Consider the following 17249-nt stretch of genomic DNA (forward strand, 5'->3'; position numbering starts at 1 on the left):
ACTATATTCAAATAAGTTTAATAGAATTTGCACCAGTATATAGTATTATTATTATATATATTATTAATACATTTTGTATGAGGAAAAAGTTAAAATCTGTGATACTGATTAAGTAAACCAATATAAGCAACAATGTTGCTGTTATCAACTTTTTTTCTTCGATTTATGAAAAACCTTTAAGAAATAAAAAACTCAAGTTTAAAATTGTATGTCTACGTGTAGAGGGTAGAATTTACAGAATTACGTACGACCTATGATGTCTAAAGACACGTTGCAAAAAAATAGCAATATTCAATGACAAATCAATGATCTTGATTCAAGTAACATTATCGAGAACTTCGTAATCATCCATTTATAAAAATCATTTTAATTGAAACTGTCATAACTAATAACTATAGTCTATGATTTTTCACTAATAGGCTATTTTCGGTAGTGAAAAATAATAATATAAAAAATACTTAAATATGTTGATTTTGAGTCATAAAAGCGCATTATTAATTTATTACATTGAAATTAAAAGTCGTAATTTTTAGTCTGTATATCACGAGCAATAACATAACAGACCTAAAACATGAGCCGCCACGGCGATGTGGCGTCAGATAGGCAAAAACTGTAATTTCAATATCATCTGGCACTTTTATAAACAACTTTTCTGGAGTTTTAATGCTAGTATTTGCACATTACTCTCCAACGATAGTGATTGTAATTCATTATGATCCCCAAAACACCAAATATTTACATCTGTTAACGTTGAATGCCAGTCGTACATACACAACTGCTGTTTTTATCAGTGTGACGTCAACAAAATGAGTGATAGCGTTTTTGCGGGAATAAAAAAGGTTTAAAATTTTAATTAATTTTATAGTAAGAAAACGTGTTTATTTTTGTGTAGCTTTTTATTAGGAAAATTCATATTTTGAAGTTCTTTTTCAAATACAGTAGAATACCGTATTTCCTTTACTGTTAGAATCAAAAATTACAAAGTCAAAGATTTCTCAATAACAAACCATTTTGTCAAATAGCATAGCAAGCTCAGGGTCTTGGAATTTCACTCAATATTTGTAGATTTCATTTTTAGCCCAGAGGATCGGAATTGCGATTCAACTGGGAAATGCTGCTAGCATTCTTGCCATCATTCCACACGGTCAAGATTTATACAGTAACTACCTATTTTAAATTAATATTTGTATATATTTAAGCACTTAATGTTATCAATTCTTATGTTAATAAATTTAACCACTATTAGGCAAAAAAAGAACTGTACGTTACTGCTGACATATTAACCACAAACTTGACAAAAAACAAACACAACATGAACACTGGTAGTAAAAATACAACAACTACATTACTTATATTAAAAAAAACAATACTATCAAAAAATCATCATCTATCGATAGTATCGCTGTATTGATAATATAATCGATATCCTGAATAGTTTTCAAGGTAAACTATCGATCGTCAAACTATCGATAGTTCTGAAAAACTGAAGGAAATAAAATTATATGCAGCCAACTAAGAAAACTATCAAACAGAAGTGGATTATTCAATTCAATTCTTAGTTTAATGGCTTTTAGTTGTGCCGACAGGGCACAGATTATTTCGCCAATGTCACGTAGGATGGAGAAGACACGAATGAGATTGATCGGTACGGTTGAGATAACAAACTTAATTAAATTTTGAAGCCAAGTATAGTAGTAGTAATTTCCTTGTAGTATTCCCTTGTTCCTTGTAGTAATCCTTAACCTAGCACAACACAAACATTAACAGTAAATAATAGGGTAAATTAAAAATAGTTTATAGTATTCTAAACTATATATATAATAAAATATGAGACTAAATTGGACACAACTTAATTTTGTTACATTTGATATATATACATAAGAATAAACAAAATGGACTAAACACAAACGTCAACAAACATTCAACATTTATAGGGCGAGGGACTTTAGGAAGGAGGATGTCGTAAATGGGATGAAGTAGTTTAGGACACGAAGTGGATTATACCCTGTGATTCATTTAAGACAGTGACAGTTACACTACTCTCTGTCTCTGCTCACATGTTATTCAACTTCTGTCAGTTCTGAAAACAATATAACTATTTGTTTTTATGTAATAATAAATCTAACTTACAATTTTAATATGCAGTTGTTGTATTAAATATGAATAGTTAAGAATATATTTCGTGTTTTCAAGATTGGATATTTTGTTACCAATAAATAGATACAAAATGACTGATGAAGAGCGTCTAAAACGAATTAAAGTTATGTGAATAATCTGAGATCGTTTTTTTTATTAAATTCAGTATAATTTATAATAAAAATATACCATTAGTGATGTACGTTATAATGGAGGAATTTATAGTAACTACAGTTATATGATTTTTATATTATATTGCAGCTGGTACATTTTTAGCTACTGTTGCTGGGATATCAGCATTTGTTGGATTTAGTGCCACTTTATCAGCAGCTAAGAAAACAGACCCTAAATATTTTAATAAAGGTATTTCACAATTTCGTATTAAAAATAGGGGCTTAAAATTATCGATCATTATTGGTATGCCTTCTGCTATATTTATTTTAGGATTACATGGGAGCATAGAATTGGCAGATGCAGGGGCAATGCTTGCTCTTAGAGCACTTGGTTGGGGTTCACTGTATGCCATTGGTGGTACAACTTGTTTTTGTTATGGCATATGGAAATTGTCAGGTGCTAAAGATGTGAGTAATAATGCTATATTTTTTAGATATTCTTTATTAATTTACATTAACTCCCTTATATTTTTGATTTACTGTTTTACAGCTCAAAGATTTTAGAACAAAAATGGGTAATATTCTCCCTGTATTGCCAAAAAATAATCCACCGCAGTCACGGACAGAATTTAGTGGATTGAATGATTTATTGTTATATTTATCAGAGGATTATGGAAAAAAGAAAATTCAAGGTGACACAAAAAACTAATGTAAAAATAAATACTATAGATTTATTAGATTATTTATTTAGTCAAGTCTTGTTTTATTAGAAATTCTTCCTTATATACTGGTCCAGCATCACAGCTTGCTTTACATGTGTATATAGCTAGCACACCCCAGTCTATGCTGTTAAATTCTATACCAACATTTAGGAAGTTTAACAATTGAGGCATTATCTGAAATATATACATATATAGTAAGTACATTAAATTAATTTACATAGTCAATTTTTTCAATTTATAAAGTAATATATCACACATTACAAATACAAAAAACTTACTTGAAATTCAAATTGTCTTTCACTATTGCAGTACTGGCAATTAGGAATATTGATTAGGCTGTTTTCTGTATTTCCAGTTATCCATAGAGGTATGCCACCTCTATCATACCTTAATACTTGGTCTGGATGTCGAGCTATCCTTTTAGTAAATTTGCTAAAAACCTTATCTTCGGGTAATGTTCCAGCATATTGTTCAAGTTCACTCTCACTAATATTACTCATAGTACCAGCTTTTTTTTCTTCCATCATTTTGTTTAATTTTTCCATTTCTTGATTTGGATCAATATTACCCGCTTCTTCCTTTTTATAGTACAGAATTAATTAGAAATTATACTGTTAGAAATAATTTTCGGAAAAATCTACTTTACTATAAAACTCTTTTTAATTTTTAAATATTAGACTTACCTCATCCTCTTCATCTACAAGTAATTCCCATTCCTTGAACAATATTGATTTTCCAGCTTCTGTTACAACAAAGCAATTGGAGCTATATTCATTTACCTGAAATTAATGAAATAATTGAAATAGAGTATTGAACACTTTTGTCTTCTCTGTCTGTAAATTTTAATTCTCATAATAATAAAAGGAAAATTCATTTTAAATTTTACTTTTTGTGTATCATTGCAAATGTCTTTGTGTCCCTTTTGCCAGTCCATAATTTGGTGTTTACGACTGCAATAAAATATTTTTTTACATTTGGAGCAATGAGACGGTGCTTTTAAACCACAGAGATTGCATAATTTTGCCCATTTATCCATTGGAAAGTTCTGAAAACAAATGAATAAAGAAATGTTTGCTTATTATATTATAAATAATAATCAAGTTGTTTTATATATTAGCTAAAGGTAATAAAGTAATATCATAGTTATGAAAGTACTGTTCACATGATTTTTTTTTAACATTTTACCTCATTTTCATTTTCTTCATATGGTTCAAAAGAGTAATACTCATTTTTACGAGGCAGCTGACAACGCAATACTAAAAAATTATCCGTTAAATTTGTTTGGCAGCAAGAACTATTTCTACAAATGAATAGAAATATGGTTCGGTGAAAACAATTGTTACTATCTTCATAAGGTGCATACACCTAAAATACAATAATATTATCAATCATAATATCTAAAATACATTGTAAAAGAAATAAAAACAACATACTTGACATAAGAAAGTGAGCGGGTCGTTGCATTTTTTACAGAACAATTCTGTAGGATTAGGAATATTTTTTAGATCTAACCAAGCTGGTTTTCCACCAACTTTACTTGGAAAAAATCTTGGGTGTAGAAGCCAATTAGATTTTTCTTCAACAAAACCAATATCAATGCATTTAGTACTCATTTTGAAAAGACACTAATATTTATCTTTTTAAAAAAACATGTGTATTGTGTTGGTTTTAACTTTAGTGGTTTGGTTGGTTGAGTCAATGTGTCAATTGTCAATATCAAATTAGGGCTTGACCTAACAATATCAACTTATCGACAATTTTCGTTTCAGATGTCGCTAATGTAGGTACCATGTGTATTTAGAGGATATTTATAAGGTAGGGCCCCAACGACGAACACTAAGTGCATTTACCTCTAATAATGACAGAAGCTCTTGTTGATCGATCGATCGATCTTGCCACCATTAATTGGTCATGTTTTGTAAATAAATAAATAAATATATATTTATATTTAAATATATTTTATGTAAGGCGTATGGGAAAATGTGCCAGCTGATGGTTAGTGGTCACCATCACCCATATACATTGGTGCTTTAAGAAATGTTAACCATTGTTTACATATATATTGTATTTAAATAACATAATTTTCTATATATCGATATAAATCTAATTTATATTTATAGGAATTATATTTTATTATTCAAAGAAAAATTAAGTTAAAAACAATTTCTGTTTACCTAATAAATTCATACTTATTTACAATTTTTAGTGTCGCCTGAAATTAATATACTCTATTTTATTTACATTTATTATCATATTGCATACCTCTAAAGTGATGAAGTAAATTGCTACAAAATAAAAATCGTGAAAGTTATTTATTTTTATTTTCTGGTTTCACAAAATAATAGTGGGCTGCACAAACTGATTTCAATATTGTTTAAAAAAAAAATTCCATGCGTACTCAGCTGTCAGTTGTCGTATGTCATGAAATTTAAAATGTCAATGGCAATGTAACTTATCGCTCACGTGTATTTTTACTTACTGTTTGAACTTGTTGTTACTGTTGTTACTGTAAGAAGTAAATAAAAATGTCTGGATGAAACAATTTTAATAGCTTACACAATTTATAAAATTTTAAAAAGTTATATTTTTTAGTATACAAAAGATTATAATTTTTAAATATTTACTATAAAACAATATTGTAAATAAATTAAAGATGAAAATGAAAATAGACGTTAATGATTTATTTCATGATGCTAAATCTAATGATACTTATGTTAAAGTATGCGCACCTATGGTTAGATACAGTAAAGTGCAATTTAGAACTTTAGTGAAAAAGTAAGATATATAAAATTGAAATAATTGTTAAATATATTTATTTTATAAATAATATTGTACCTCACTAATATTAAATTTTATTTTTCAGCTATGGTGTTGATTTATGTTTCACTCCTATGATATTAGCTGATTCCTTTTGTCAGAATGAAAAAGCAAGAACAAATGAATTTATAACAACTGTTAATGATTCTCCATTGGTAGTCCAGTTTGCAGCCAATAATGTTGATGATTTTTTAGATGCAACCAAATTAATTTACTCCTATGCAGATGGAGTCGATTTAAACTGTGGATGCCCTCAGCGATGGGCAATGAAAGATGGATATGGGTGTGCATTGTTGTCTCAACCAGAACTTATTCATAGCTTACTCAGAACAGTTAGAAATAACTTTCCGTCCAACTTTAGTGTATCTGTTAAAATAAGAATTTTACACGAGTTAAAGAAAACTATTACTATGTGTCAACAGCTTGAAAAATGTGGTATAGATTTCATGACCGTTCATGGACGTACACCAGTACAGAAAAGTGGTGATATGATCAATGTAGATAGCCTAAGAGAAGTATGCGAGACAGTAAGAATACCAGTAATTGCAAATGGTGGGATCAAGACATTGGATGATGCAGATCAGCTACATAAAACAGTTAAATGCAGTGGAGTCATGGCTGCTAGTGCAATATTAAGCAATCCTGCTTTATTCAGTGGAAGTAATAAGACCCCTTTTAGTTGTATAAGACTCTGGATGGACATGAAGGATAAGAGTGAAGATAGAATAACATTCCAGTGCTATCATCATCACTTAGTTTTTATGCTTGAGAAAATATTGACAAAAAAACAAAAGCAAGAATTCAATAATCTTGGCACATTCGAAAATGTTGACATATTTTTAAAAAGATATGTATTAAATTCTTATGATTATAATATTTCACATAATATTAACTGTGATATTGATGACTATGTAACATGCCATTTTGATGATAAAATTACTACCAAACATTCCAGTAAATGTAGAGGTTGTAGTAAAAGTGTTTGTTATTGTATTTGTGATAAGTATGATCAAAATGCAACTACTGGAAATTATTTTTCATCTTTTGTTATAAATAATGATGGTATTGAATATATGGACAGTAATATATTTGATGAATAAATATAATTGTTAATATATTGAGTTGTTGATTATTGTATTTTTTTTCTATTGATAAATGTTTTTACACTTAATTAGTTAACAAAATCTTGATTACAGAATTTGTTAAACATGAGTATAATGTTCAATTTCATTGTTAAGAGGAAAGAGTAGTTTACTTCGCAACAGTTGAGACTCCTGCGGGTTTGCACCCAGTTTATTTTTATTATCAAAAAAAGTTAGACCATGATAATAACTTTCTGTCCTTGCAGACGAGTATTTTTATGGAGCATAGTCTGGATTCTCCAGAGATGCCGCACTGTGGAATTCCACCCAGTAGATAGTAAATCGACTAGGCTGCAAAAAACTAAAATCAATATAAAATCAGCTAATACCGAAGCAGAGTAAATTTCGAGTTTTTCCATGCGGCCACAGACCGTATTAGGCGAATGACTAAAATGTACTGATGTATCTGATCATTTAATATTCCATTTTTATATGAATTTCATTATCTTACGGTTTTATTGTCTGAACTCCATTTCATCATTAAAATAATCAAAGTATTCAAAATTTTTCTTACCAAAAATTTACAAATTTTCCGTTCTTTCTATGTTCCTTCTGCTCGTTTTCTTTTTATATTATTTAATAAATTGTTAAATCATAACTGAATACTTGGTTTATTTCGATACTAGTACGTAGACGATCTATTAATTGCGGAACTCAGTCGCTTGCGATTCCAATCAACTATAAATGGAGTAGCTTTGTGATTTGGTAATCGACCAATGTTTTTCAGACAATTATAATATGTTTTAGAAAATAAAAAAAGCATTTTATATAAAAATGTTTTTTTGGATTCTCCTAATTTGGCCTCCCTTCAAAATTTGCCGCCTTTGCTACTAGCCCCGAGTACCACTAGTCTAAATCCAGCGCTGACTGGTTGTTTCAAATGTTACATTTTGTCAATTAAACTACTATGAAAAAGATTTATTATGTAGATTCTGAGATTTTTACGCGTACTAAAACTACCAAAAGTTCCATAGAAAGTTAAGATATTATCTTATTTTATGATACAAATTATGTTACTACTTAATCTAATGTTTAATGCTTCACGCTATGTTATATCTCATTTTAAGTAATAACAATGATCATTTCTGAGAATTAGTTTAATAATGTGTGTTGAGTAACAATGAAAACTAGTCTTCCAAGTAAAGTCTATATTTAGTTAGCATCTTAATAATACTAAAATATCCGTTTTTTTGTTACCTCAACATTAGTAATGAACAAATAACAATAAAATTACACGTTTTGGTAGCCCAGCGTAGAGAAGCGGATAGCAGATAAATTTATTGTATTGGATAGGTATATCAATTTGCTATTAGTTAAATTTCAACTATATAGGTATATTATTACTTAGATGTTACGAACCAAAATGAATACGATATCTTCCTGTATCTAAAATCATATCATAATGAAATGCATCAAATAATTTTATTATACCATTGGATATGATACAATTACGATATAATTTTATATTATTTTTTATATGGGTACTAAAGTATTTTTTTGGCTTATAATTGATGATATTATTTGTTTAAATAAATGAAAAACAGAATTGGTATATCTTGTTTATCAGTGTCATATAAAATACTCGTAGCAATTTTTTACTTTCTAAAAACTTAAAGGCTATCAGTAGTTATAATCTGCAGATAAGCGGTTTAATAAAAAATATATACGAATATGTATAATTTGGCGTATAATAAAGGTATAATTAAAAGCTTGTATTTTCAAGCTATAATCTAAATGACTCTTAGACCGTTTGTGGTTGGTAGGAGTACAGTGCTACATTGTAGGTTTCGAAGAAATGTACGCATTGAATGGTACCTCCTTGGACAAACGTGACTTGCTTGCAGTGAAGCAATTTTTTCAATAAACTCGTGAAGTCAAGTTTGTGTCGAAATTGGAGAATACTTAGGAATAAATAGTAAGTATTTATTTATTATTTTTAATTATAGATAATATTATTTTAAAATTATCTTTTTAATAAGTTTTATACAACGTGTAGGTTCCACTGTGCAACTTCATTTTGAATTTTAAATGCCTTCAGGCTCGAGTTTTACAGACACTTTCGGTGCTAGTGAGAATACAATTTATTATTAGCATAATCTTTAGGTAGGTAAGAATAAATACAGAAAGGATGGTGAAATAGTCATATATACAATACTTTTATTGCTTACAATAGATTTTACATGATACAAATTCACTACTGAGTGACTCACGAATCACTGGATTAGTCAAAGCTAAAAAGCTTTAATATTGTTTTTCACAGTTTTCTGAAAATAAGTAATGAATAAAATATTTAGGACACATAATTTCTTTTACAATTCAGATTATCAATTATGACGGTATTGATATACTGGTTATTTATACTCAAATAATAATGTAATAAGTAAATGTCCCAAAACTGGGCTAAGGTCTGTTCTGCCGTGGATGATTTGAACATTAATTGCATTTGCTGCTTCGTAAATAATAATTAAATGTATATAAGTTATCTATATGTAGACGTTTTTAAATAAGAATATCAGTTTAGTATTTTTTTTTAATTTGATAATCTTCTCTCCAAATACTTTTTTCTTGAAAATGTATTGAATACTAAAGATTTAAAAAAAAACACGTCATCGTAATCGTATTATGTATTTTGGAGGCAACAGTTTTATCAAATATTGGTCGCATGCTTCAACTTAGTTTTTCCTTTATTTGATCAGAGTTATTTGCTTATGGACTTTCACGAGTGGCGCTACTTAAAAACTTTGAACTAATCTCTTCTACGTTTTTCGTTATACTTACCAATGTGAAACGTCTCGTACTTATACTTTTCCAGCAAACAAAATTGGTTAGCTTAGTAAGTATTAAATAATTTTATATCAATATTTTTGCTAAGTAGGTATTATATATTTTATCTCAATAATTATTTTAAGTATGATTTTATTATAAATTGAAAAATACATTAAAAATACGTAACCACGTTACAAGTGACACTTATAATTAAATAAACATGAAAACGTACCTAATATAAATGAACAGCGGCGGCCTTACCCATTATAAATATAAATAAATAAATATTGGACAACATCACATACATTACTCTGATCCCAATGTAAGTAGCTAAATCACTTGTGTTATGGAAAATCAGAAGTAACGACGGTACCACATACACCCAGACCAGAACTTTTTCTACATCGACTCGGCCGGGAATCGAACCCGGGACCTCAGAGCGTCGTACCCATGAAAACCGGTGTACACACAACTCGACCACGGAGGTCATCATTGCGAGGCTCCGTGCGGTAGGTCTTTGCGAGGCCCCCTGTCCTCGGTGAAAAGTATGTATGTGATTCGAAAGTAGGTTTGGTTGTTTGGTTTAGGTATTTTTTATGTTTGACGATTGATGGTAAAGTTGTACAAATAAATAAAATTTGTGTACTTTTAAAATATTTTACATTGAAATAATTACAAAGTTAACAAATAAAGAAATTATATTTTTTTGAAATTGATATTTTTGGCGTCTTCCTTAGACTAAAATCTTTTATTAAAGCATGGGCCGAGAACTATGAGATTAAAAAACCGATCTTCAAGTGTTTCGAGGCGCGATATTATCAATTATGTTCTGAATTAATGAGTTAGTTAACTAACTTTATTTTAATTTACTGTTATTTTATAACCTTAATAAATCAATAGTGATCAAAAACAAAAGTTTTAAATAAAAAATCTATTTAAATTTTGCTTGGATTTTTGCGCGAGGCCCCTGCAAGAGCGAGGCCCCGGGCGATTGCCCGATATAAAAACTGATATAAAAACGCACTTTTCATTGAACGGTGTGTTAGATGAATATTATAAACACAAATTAAAAATATTAAAAAGCAGTTGTGCTTGCTCTTAAGTTCAATATCACGTTTTACCTATATCTACCTCGGCTGAGAAGTTAAGTTATAATAAACAAATTATTGATTTGTTGGCAGATGTGTGAATGGCTTTCTTCCGGCGATTGGTGCGACGTACATTTGATCTGTGGAGGACAGATATTTAGATCACATCGATTGGTCCTGGCTAGTGCAAGCGAATTTCTTAAGGTAAATTGCGGTAATAAAACTGTATTAGGACACGATTAGTTGTTTCGGCCTATAAAGTAATTTCCTTATATTTTTTAGGATTTACTTTTATCCTGCCCATTGGAAGACTCCCCAACTTTTATAGTATTACCCGAATTTGATATCGACACGCTATCATTAGTACTTTATTATTTGTATAATGGAGAAGTTATGGTCCAAAGAAGCCAAATGAAAATGTTTCTAGAAATGATTAATACGATGCAAATTTTTGTCGATTCTCAGTACTTGTTAAAAATAAGCAGCCTCGATCAAAGCCATTTCGACGATGATAATTTTCACCAAACTAAAGAATTCATACAAGCAAGTAAGCACATACAGTTCGGTATTATAAATAAAGATGTACATTTTATCGATATGTTAAAAAACGTAAAACATCTGTCAGTAGATGAAGACTTTGATAAAGTAAAGCGTGGGATTTGTTCAACTCTTTTAAAATCTAGGAAAAACGATGTGACCGACATAAATTTTGAATTTGGAAACCGACAGATGCAGTCCCATGATGCATATGTCAAGACATCTCTAAGCGGTAACAATAATGGTCTTGCTTCAGGCGTGCTATCAATTTTTAATGAACATTATCAAGAAGCAAAATCTCTACTCTCGACGAATGCCAATGCAGAGGTCCATAGATCCATGACGCTCTCAAAAGAATCTCAGATATCTTCCATGTCTGATTACAAAGGGAATACCTCATTTGAAGTTCAAGCTAAAAAACTAGATAAAACTAGTTATATTTCAAACATTGTTGATAACTCTGGATCTCAAGATTTGGACCAACCTGAACTATTTATGAACGATATGAAAGCAATAAAGCAGAAATGTAATGATTTTCGAGATAAAAATATTTTCCATAAGAAGCAAATGAAAGCAATAACTTCTATAGGACAGAGTTTAACCCAAGTAAATACAAAATTGATAACAAATGTGCAAAATAACAATACTTTACCATATTCTAAAATAACATTAAATGAACAAGAATTAAAAAGTAAAACGAAAAATACCTTAACTAGAGTAACGATCCTTAACCAAGTATTGCAGAGTCCGTGGAGGCCAATATTACCATACAATTTTAGACCTGTGCGTAGACGAAATCAGGAGGGGGAACAGCCAGAGGTAAGAACGATGTTCGGAGACTATGATTATAATAAAAATGTCAAACTCTCTACGAAAAAAAAATTGGATAGACTGACTTTTCTAAAGTTCTAATAAAAAATCTTAGTTTGATAAAATACGTCAATTGATTGATTACAATGATAACTCTCTTTTGACTTCTAATGTTGCAAATCTAAGCGAAAAGATACTTTTTAGACAAAATATGTGTTTAAATATTAATAAGAGTAATTAATAACAATATACAATATACACCTGGTGGTAAGTGATCACCACCACATAATAATATTGGTGCTATAAGAAACATTAAATATTCCATCGCCAATGCTCCATCTTGAAAGTAAGTTGTTACTACTTTCGTGCCTGTAGATGTACCGGCTCACCCTTCAAACCAGAATACAATAATACTAAGTACTGCTATTCGGTGGGAGAATATCTGATGCGTGGGTGATACCTTACCTACTCAGGCAGGCTTGCACAAAGACCTGCCACCAAGTACTTATAATTACCGAGTAATTACATGATGCTTAAAAGTATCATATAATTGACTGTTCTTGACAAAGGACGTACTTGATAAGTTTTACATTTAAAAAAGTATCAAGATTTTATATATATCTCTTAGATATATATATATCTTACAATTACAAAACTAGTTTTGACTTCTAGATTTTCTCGAACACCGATGCAATTGGTACACAGATGAGACAGCATTCTCCTCACTACACATGTGTGGAATGTGACAAGTCATTTTCACAATTACGAAACTTTAAGTACCACATGTCAGTTCATCGCGGCACGAAGGAGTTCGCGACTACATGTCCCGTCTGTGGAAAATACTTCAATGATAGAGGATATCTCAGTAGTCATATGAAAATTCATAGGTAGTAAAGGTTCCTTTTTAACTTTGAGATGATATTGGAATCTTTTTTAATTTGTTGAACTTGTTACTTATAATTATTTGTAATTATTTAAGGAATCGAAAAGAATATAAATGCACTGTATGTCCGAAATCATTCAATCAACGAGTTGCTTATAACATGCACCTACGAATACATACTGGTAAGTGGATAGAATAACAATGTTTGATCACTGATATTTAATTTGTGAATTGATAAACTCAAAAACAAAACAGCTGTATTATTCTGCAAGAACTCACTTAGTGTCTTTATGTGACAACCATTCCCTAGTACACTGTCGTGTATCGTGGGTGTATCAGCGTGAGTTTCAAGTTTGTTTATACAAAATAGGCTGACATATATTTTTATATATCATTAAACATAACATATTGTGAAATAGGAATAAATAAACATTGTGATAGATGAAATGTCGTAATTATTAACATGTGTTTATCTATGTGTAAGGTCATCAATATTATCAAGCCGTTACATATCTATTTAAATACTACAAAACACTTTTTAGAATTTAAATTATGATGTTATTGTTTTTTTTTTTTTTAATAAATTTCTGTTAGTTTCCGGAAAAACTAAAATAAATCATACGAAGGAAATTAAAGAAAAAATATATTTAATACTTGATAATTGTATTTTGTTTGATTTAGTTTTAATGAAACTTTGGGTTCTATCCAGTTGTAAAATAAATGTCTTTGATCAAGTTTTTTTAAACCATGGTAACATACACTTAAGGATAACCAGATGCTATATATTTTAGGTGTTAAGCCACACGTTTGCAATGACTGTGGAAAGGCATTTTCTCGGAAAATGTTATTGAAGCAACATCAGCGTACACATAGTGGCGAGCGACCTTACGCTTGCTCGTATTGTGAGAAGAGATTCGCAGACAGGTCCAATATGACCCTCCATTTGAGACTGCATACAGGTACAGTAGGTATAATTACTTAAATGTCAAGCCCGGAAAATAGTAAGAAAAAGCAATTTTAAGATTGATATAAATAAGAACATAGTCAGTCAGCTTGAATTGTACTTTTTGGTGTTGTAGATATATAGGACAATGCCATAAGCCTTATAGAACCACCATTGATCAAATTGACCCAAATAAATCACGTTTATAAGCCTATTAATGAAAATAAAAATGTATTTTTTTTAGATTGTTGTTAATTTTAAATAGTTATTGGTGCATTACTACTGAAAATGAAAATTTAAGTTAGCCTTAGAACTTTAAGTTTCTCCGAATTCAAAAATAAATAAGAAAAAAATTCTCAACGTACATTAAAATAATTACACAGATTATCATAACATTAGTTTAATGTGCAGGTGTGACTCATGAGGCTTAAAATACACACAAAATCTGAAAAGACAGCTAGTTAGCGAGACCGAGTCTGTATAAAAGTAAGATTCGCCGGGAACGTAAAATTGACATAATAATATAAAGAAAATCAAGTGTACAAAGCAAACACAGCTCGTGTTAAATGTACGCAGAGAGCTATTATTTGATTGTGTTAGTGACGATTATTGTAATTTTTCGCAAAACAATTAACCCGCCAATTACATTTCGTTACACCTCACGCGTGAATGGAAATGAATTATCGATTGTAAGACAATAAAATAATTTAGTAGTTATAAACAATTTTCACAAAAATGGCATGAACATCATTAGTTTTATTTAACTACATTGCAATGATGTTCTAGTAAACAGATATGTTATAAACGCGCAAAAGGTGAAGCCTAGAAAACGTCATAATTGGGACGTATTGTCTTTAGTCTGTGCCGCGCACGACAACGAGTAATACGTTTCGCGGTCCTCGTAATAACTATCCAAATGCCATCGTGTGTATTTAGAAAGTGTACCAATTACGATACCAGAGTTAATAAAACACAAGGGATCTCATACCACATGTGAATAAGCAATATACTTTGATTTATTAATATATTTCATTTATTTTTCTAATATTCTGATATTTGGAGGTTAGAAAAAAGAAAGAGATGGAAAATACATTTTTTGTCGTAAGAACGACAAGGATGCGTGCGTTCCGGACATAGAATAAAAGTACAGATGCGAATATTAGGCAGTAAAGTCATCTTTACTCCAGAGTTCTCTTTTTCTTTTAATAACCTTTTTATAATTTTGTTTGATACACTTAATTATAAATTAAACTTGTCGAATATAAGAAAAGAAAATATAAATAGTTTATCATTAACATAATATGTTAAAATAAAGCTTCTTTTTAAAAAGTCTTAAATTTTTCACCTACCTTTTATACTATTTATTTGTTATATAGGCATAAATCCCGGCTACAAATTCTGTACACGTGGTTTGTACCTTCTGCCTAATGAATTTGTTAGTCTATGATGGCAACGTGCGGTGATTGGTGGCCCGAATAATATTTGTTTACATTCACACGCAATTAAAACATCTTGTTGTCTCTTTTATTCTTATTGTTTTTATCAAGCTTTCTTTTTTACTTGTAGCGAAATATAAAATAAACGGCCCCCGGCGCGGAACTCTTTTTTCTGTTGTTTAGTAAGTGTATAACATATCTATTTATTAGAATATCATTGCTACAATGTATTTAGTTACCACTTTAATTTTCGAAATTAATAATAAAGTTATACGGTCTCAAAATATAGGTCTTATTATTAAGAAATATCAATGGAAAATTTTATCTCCAAGGATAAATATCAAAATTTCTATATACTATTTATATTGTATATAATCATAACCCATGCTTATGTTTATTTAAGAATTCAAATAAATATCAACAGTACTAATCTAGTAATACGCACTGTAATGAAAATAAGCTTAATAAATGATATTTCATCGTCATCGTCATTGCAGATACTATTGTTATTATTATCCTATTAACGAGAAAGCTACGTGTTTTATATGTATATAACACTGCTCTACAGCATACAGCCTAATACATATATTTATATTTTATTTCGAATTATGTAGTTTTCAGTGCAATATTATCTGTAAATATATATAGTATTAAAAAAATCCTAAGAAAATCTTTACAACGGAAAAATTGGCATGTATGTAAAAGTGAAAAACAGTAAAGGGGATGCTTAAGACTTATAGAATGCGTTGAGTTAGCCTGTCTAGACGGAAGAACACAAAATCTGTACGTCTGCAAATGGCGCATCACATAAAAACTACGAAGACTGTATTTATACAGGTTACATTTAAAACAGTAACTGAAACACAGATAAAATACAATAAAATTTAAAAAAAAGAACGTTTTTCTTAAGATCAGTATTAGATGAATAGATTTTATTTTTGAAATAGAATAACATTAATTGAATGATAACTACAATAATTGAAGATGTATTTAAAGCAAAAGAAATTATTATCTATATACATTCAATGATGATCTTTTCGATTTATGTTGAAAATATAATCGTAGACAGTACATAACTATTACATTATTATAAAATCGTTTGACCTGACTAATTATCTACGCACAGCTAAAATTACTGATTCTAGAAAACTGAAATTTTGATATTCGGTTGAATGAAATCAACGATATATATAATAAATCTAACAAGATTTTAAATCAGAACAAAATTGCGAACAAAATATATTATTATTATTTTTTTGTTTCATTTTCAGGTATTAAGCCTTTCATTTGTAATCTTTGCCCGAAGGCATTTACAAAGAAACATCACCTTAAGTCTCATCTGAACTTTCACACTGGAGACAAGCCCTATTCTTGTCCACGCTGCAAGCTCACTTTCACGCAGTCTTCGAATATGAGAACTCATTACAAGAAGTGTAATGCACAAGCAACAACCGAAGATTTAATATAATAAGAATAACCATAAAAATTCTGAGGCTGCGTAAATAATATTTAAAATGACATTATTTAATGAATACAACGTAACCAATAAATCTATAATAGTTGTTTTTTAGATAAGACACGTAGTTCAGCTTTCGATGTTTAATTTTTTTACTAAAGAATGTATAATAAAGCTTTCTAATATTATTTTCATTCATTGAAAATTTTATAAGAACTTGTTGATGTTTTCACTGAAATTATTCAAAACAATATGACTCAAATTACACACAACATTTGTTTAGATTTAATTTATTATTATATATGTATGTATATATATGAACGACATGAAGTTATTGTAACAATATATGCATATATTTGCAGTGTACGTTTGTATATATTTTTTGTAATACACTATTTAA

At 29.5% G+C, this 17249-nt stretch overlaps 4 protein-coding genes across 5 annotated transcripts in view; 3 read left to right on the forward strand and 1 right to left on the reverse strand.

The window, feature by feature from the left end:
• The first annotated feature begins 2104 nt into the window (after window positions 1–2104).
• Window positions 2105–3004, forward strand: LOC113393590 (transmembrane protein 242). Its single transcript, XM_064215069.1, has 4 exons — window positions 2105–2259; window positions 2396–2499; window positions 2581–2717; window positions 2800–3004. The coding sequence occupies exons 1-4, from the start codon at window positions 2228–2230 to the stop codon at window positions 2956–2958; spliced, it is 432 nt and encodes a 143-aa protein (XP_064071139.1). The 5' UTR covers window positions 2105–2227; the 3' UTR covers window positions 2959–3004.
• Window positions 2976–17249, reverse strand: part of LOC113393579 (programmed cell death protein 2) — a 324102-nt gene continuing 309828 nt past the window's right edge. Inside the window, exons 2-7 of one of the 2 annotated variants that reach the window (XM_064215068.1) lie at window positions 4405–4607; window positions 4157–4336; window positions 3858–4016; window positions 3655–3750; window positions 3250–3549; window positions 2976–3145 (exon numbers count right to left, since the gene is read on the reverse strand). In XM_064215068.1, the coding sequence (XP_064071138.1) occupies window positions 2993–3145; window positions 3250–3549; window positions 3655–3750; window positions 3858–4016; window positions 4157–4336; window positions 4405–4584 (1068 nt within the window). In that variant the 5' untranslated portion in view covers window positions 4585–4607 and the 3' untranslated portion in view covers window positions 2976–2992. Of the gene's footprint in view, window positions 3146–3249; window positions 3550–3654; window positions 3751–3857; window positions 4017–4156; window positions 4337–4404; window positions 4653–17249 lie in introns of those variants that run through there. The other variant, XM_026630553.2, reaches the window with a different exon arrangement.
• Window positions 5435–6905, forward strand: LOC113393578 (tRNA-dihydrouridine(20a/20b) synthase [NAD(P)+]-like). The gene is made up of 2 exons (XM_026630552.2): window positions 5435–5746; window positions 5835–6905. The coding sequence occupies exons 1-2, from the start codon at window positions 5625–5627 to the stop codon at window positions 6886–6888; spliced, it is 1176 nt and encodes a 391-aa protein (XP_026486337.2). The 5' UTR covers window positions 5435–5624; the 3' UTR covers window positions 6889–6905.
• LOC113393303 (zinc finger protein 615-like) lies at window positions 10878–16928 on the forward strand. Its single transcript, XM_026630117.2, has 6 exons — window positions 10878–10988; window positions 11067–12140; window positions 12804–13018; window positions 13111–13196; window positions 13806–13973; window positions 16665–16928. The coding sequence occupies exons 1-6, from the start codon at window positions 10878–10880 to the stop codon at window positions 16859–16861; spliced, it is 1851 nt and encodes a 616-aa protein (XP_026485902.2). The 3' UTR covers window positions 16862–16928.

The sequence above is a fragment of the Vanessa tameamea genome, chromosome 6 (genome assembly GCF_037043105.1).
Source record: "Vanessa tameamea isolate UH-Manoa-2023 chromosome 6, ilVanTame1 primary haplotype, whole genome shotgun sequence".
In the NCBI taxonomy this organism is placed as follows: Eukaryota; Metazoa; Arthropoda; class Insecta; order Lepidoptera; family Nymphalidae; genus Vanessa; species Vanessa tameamea.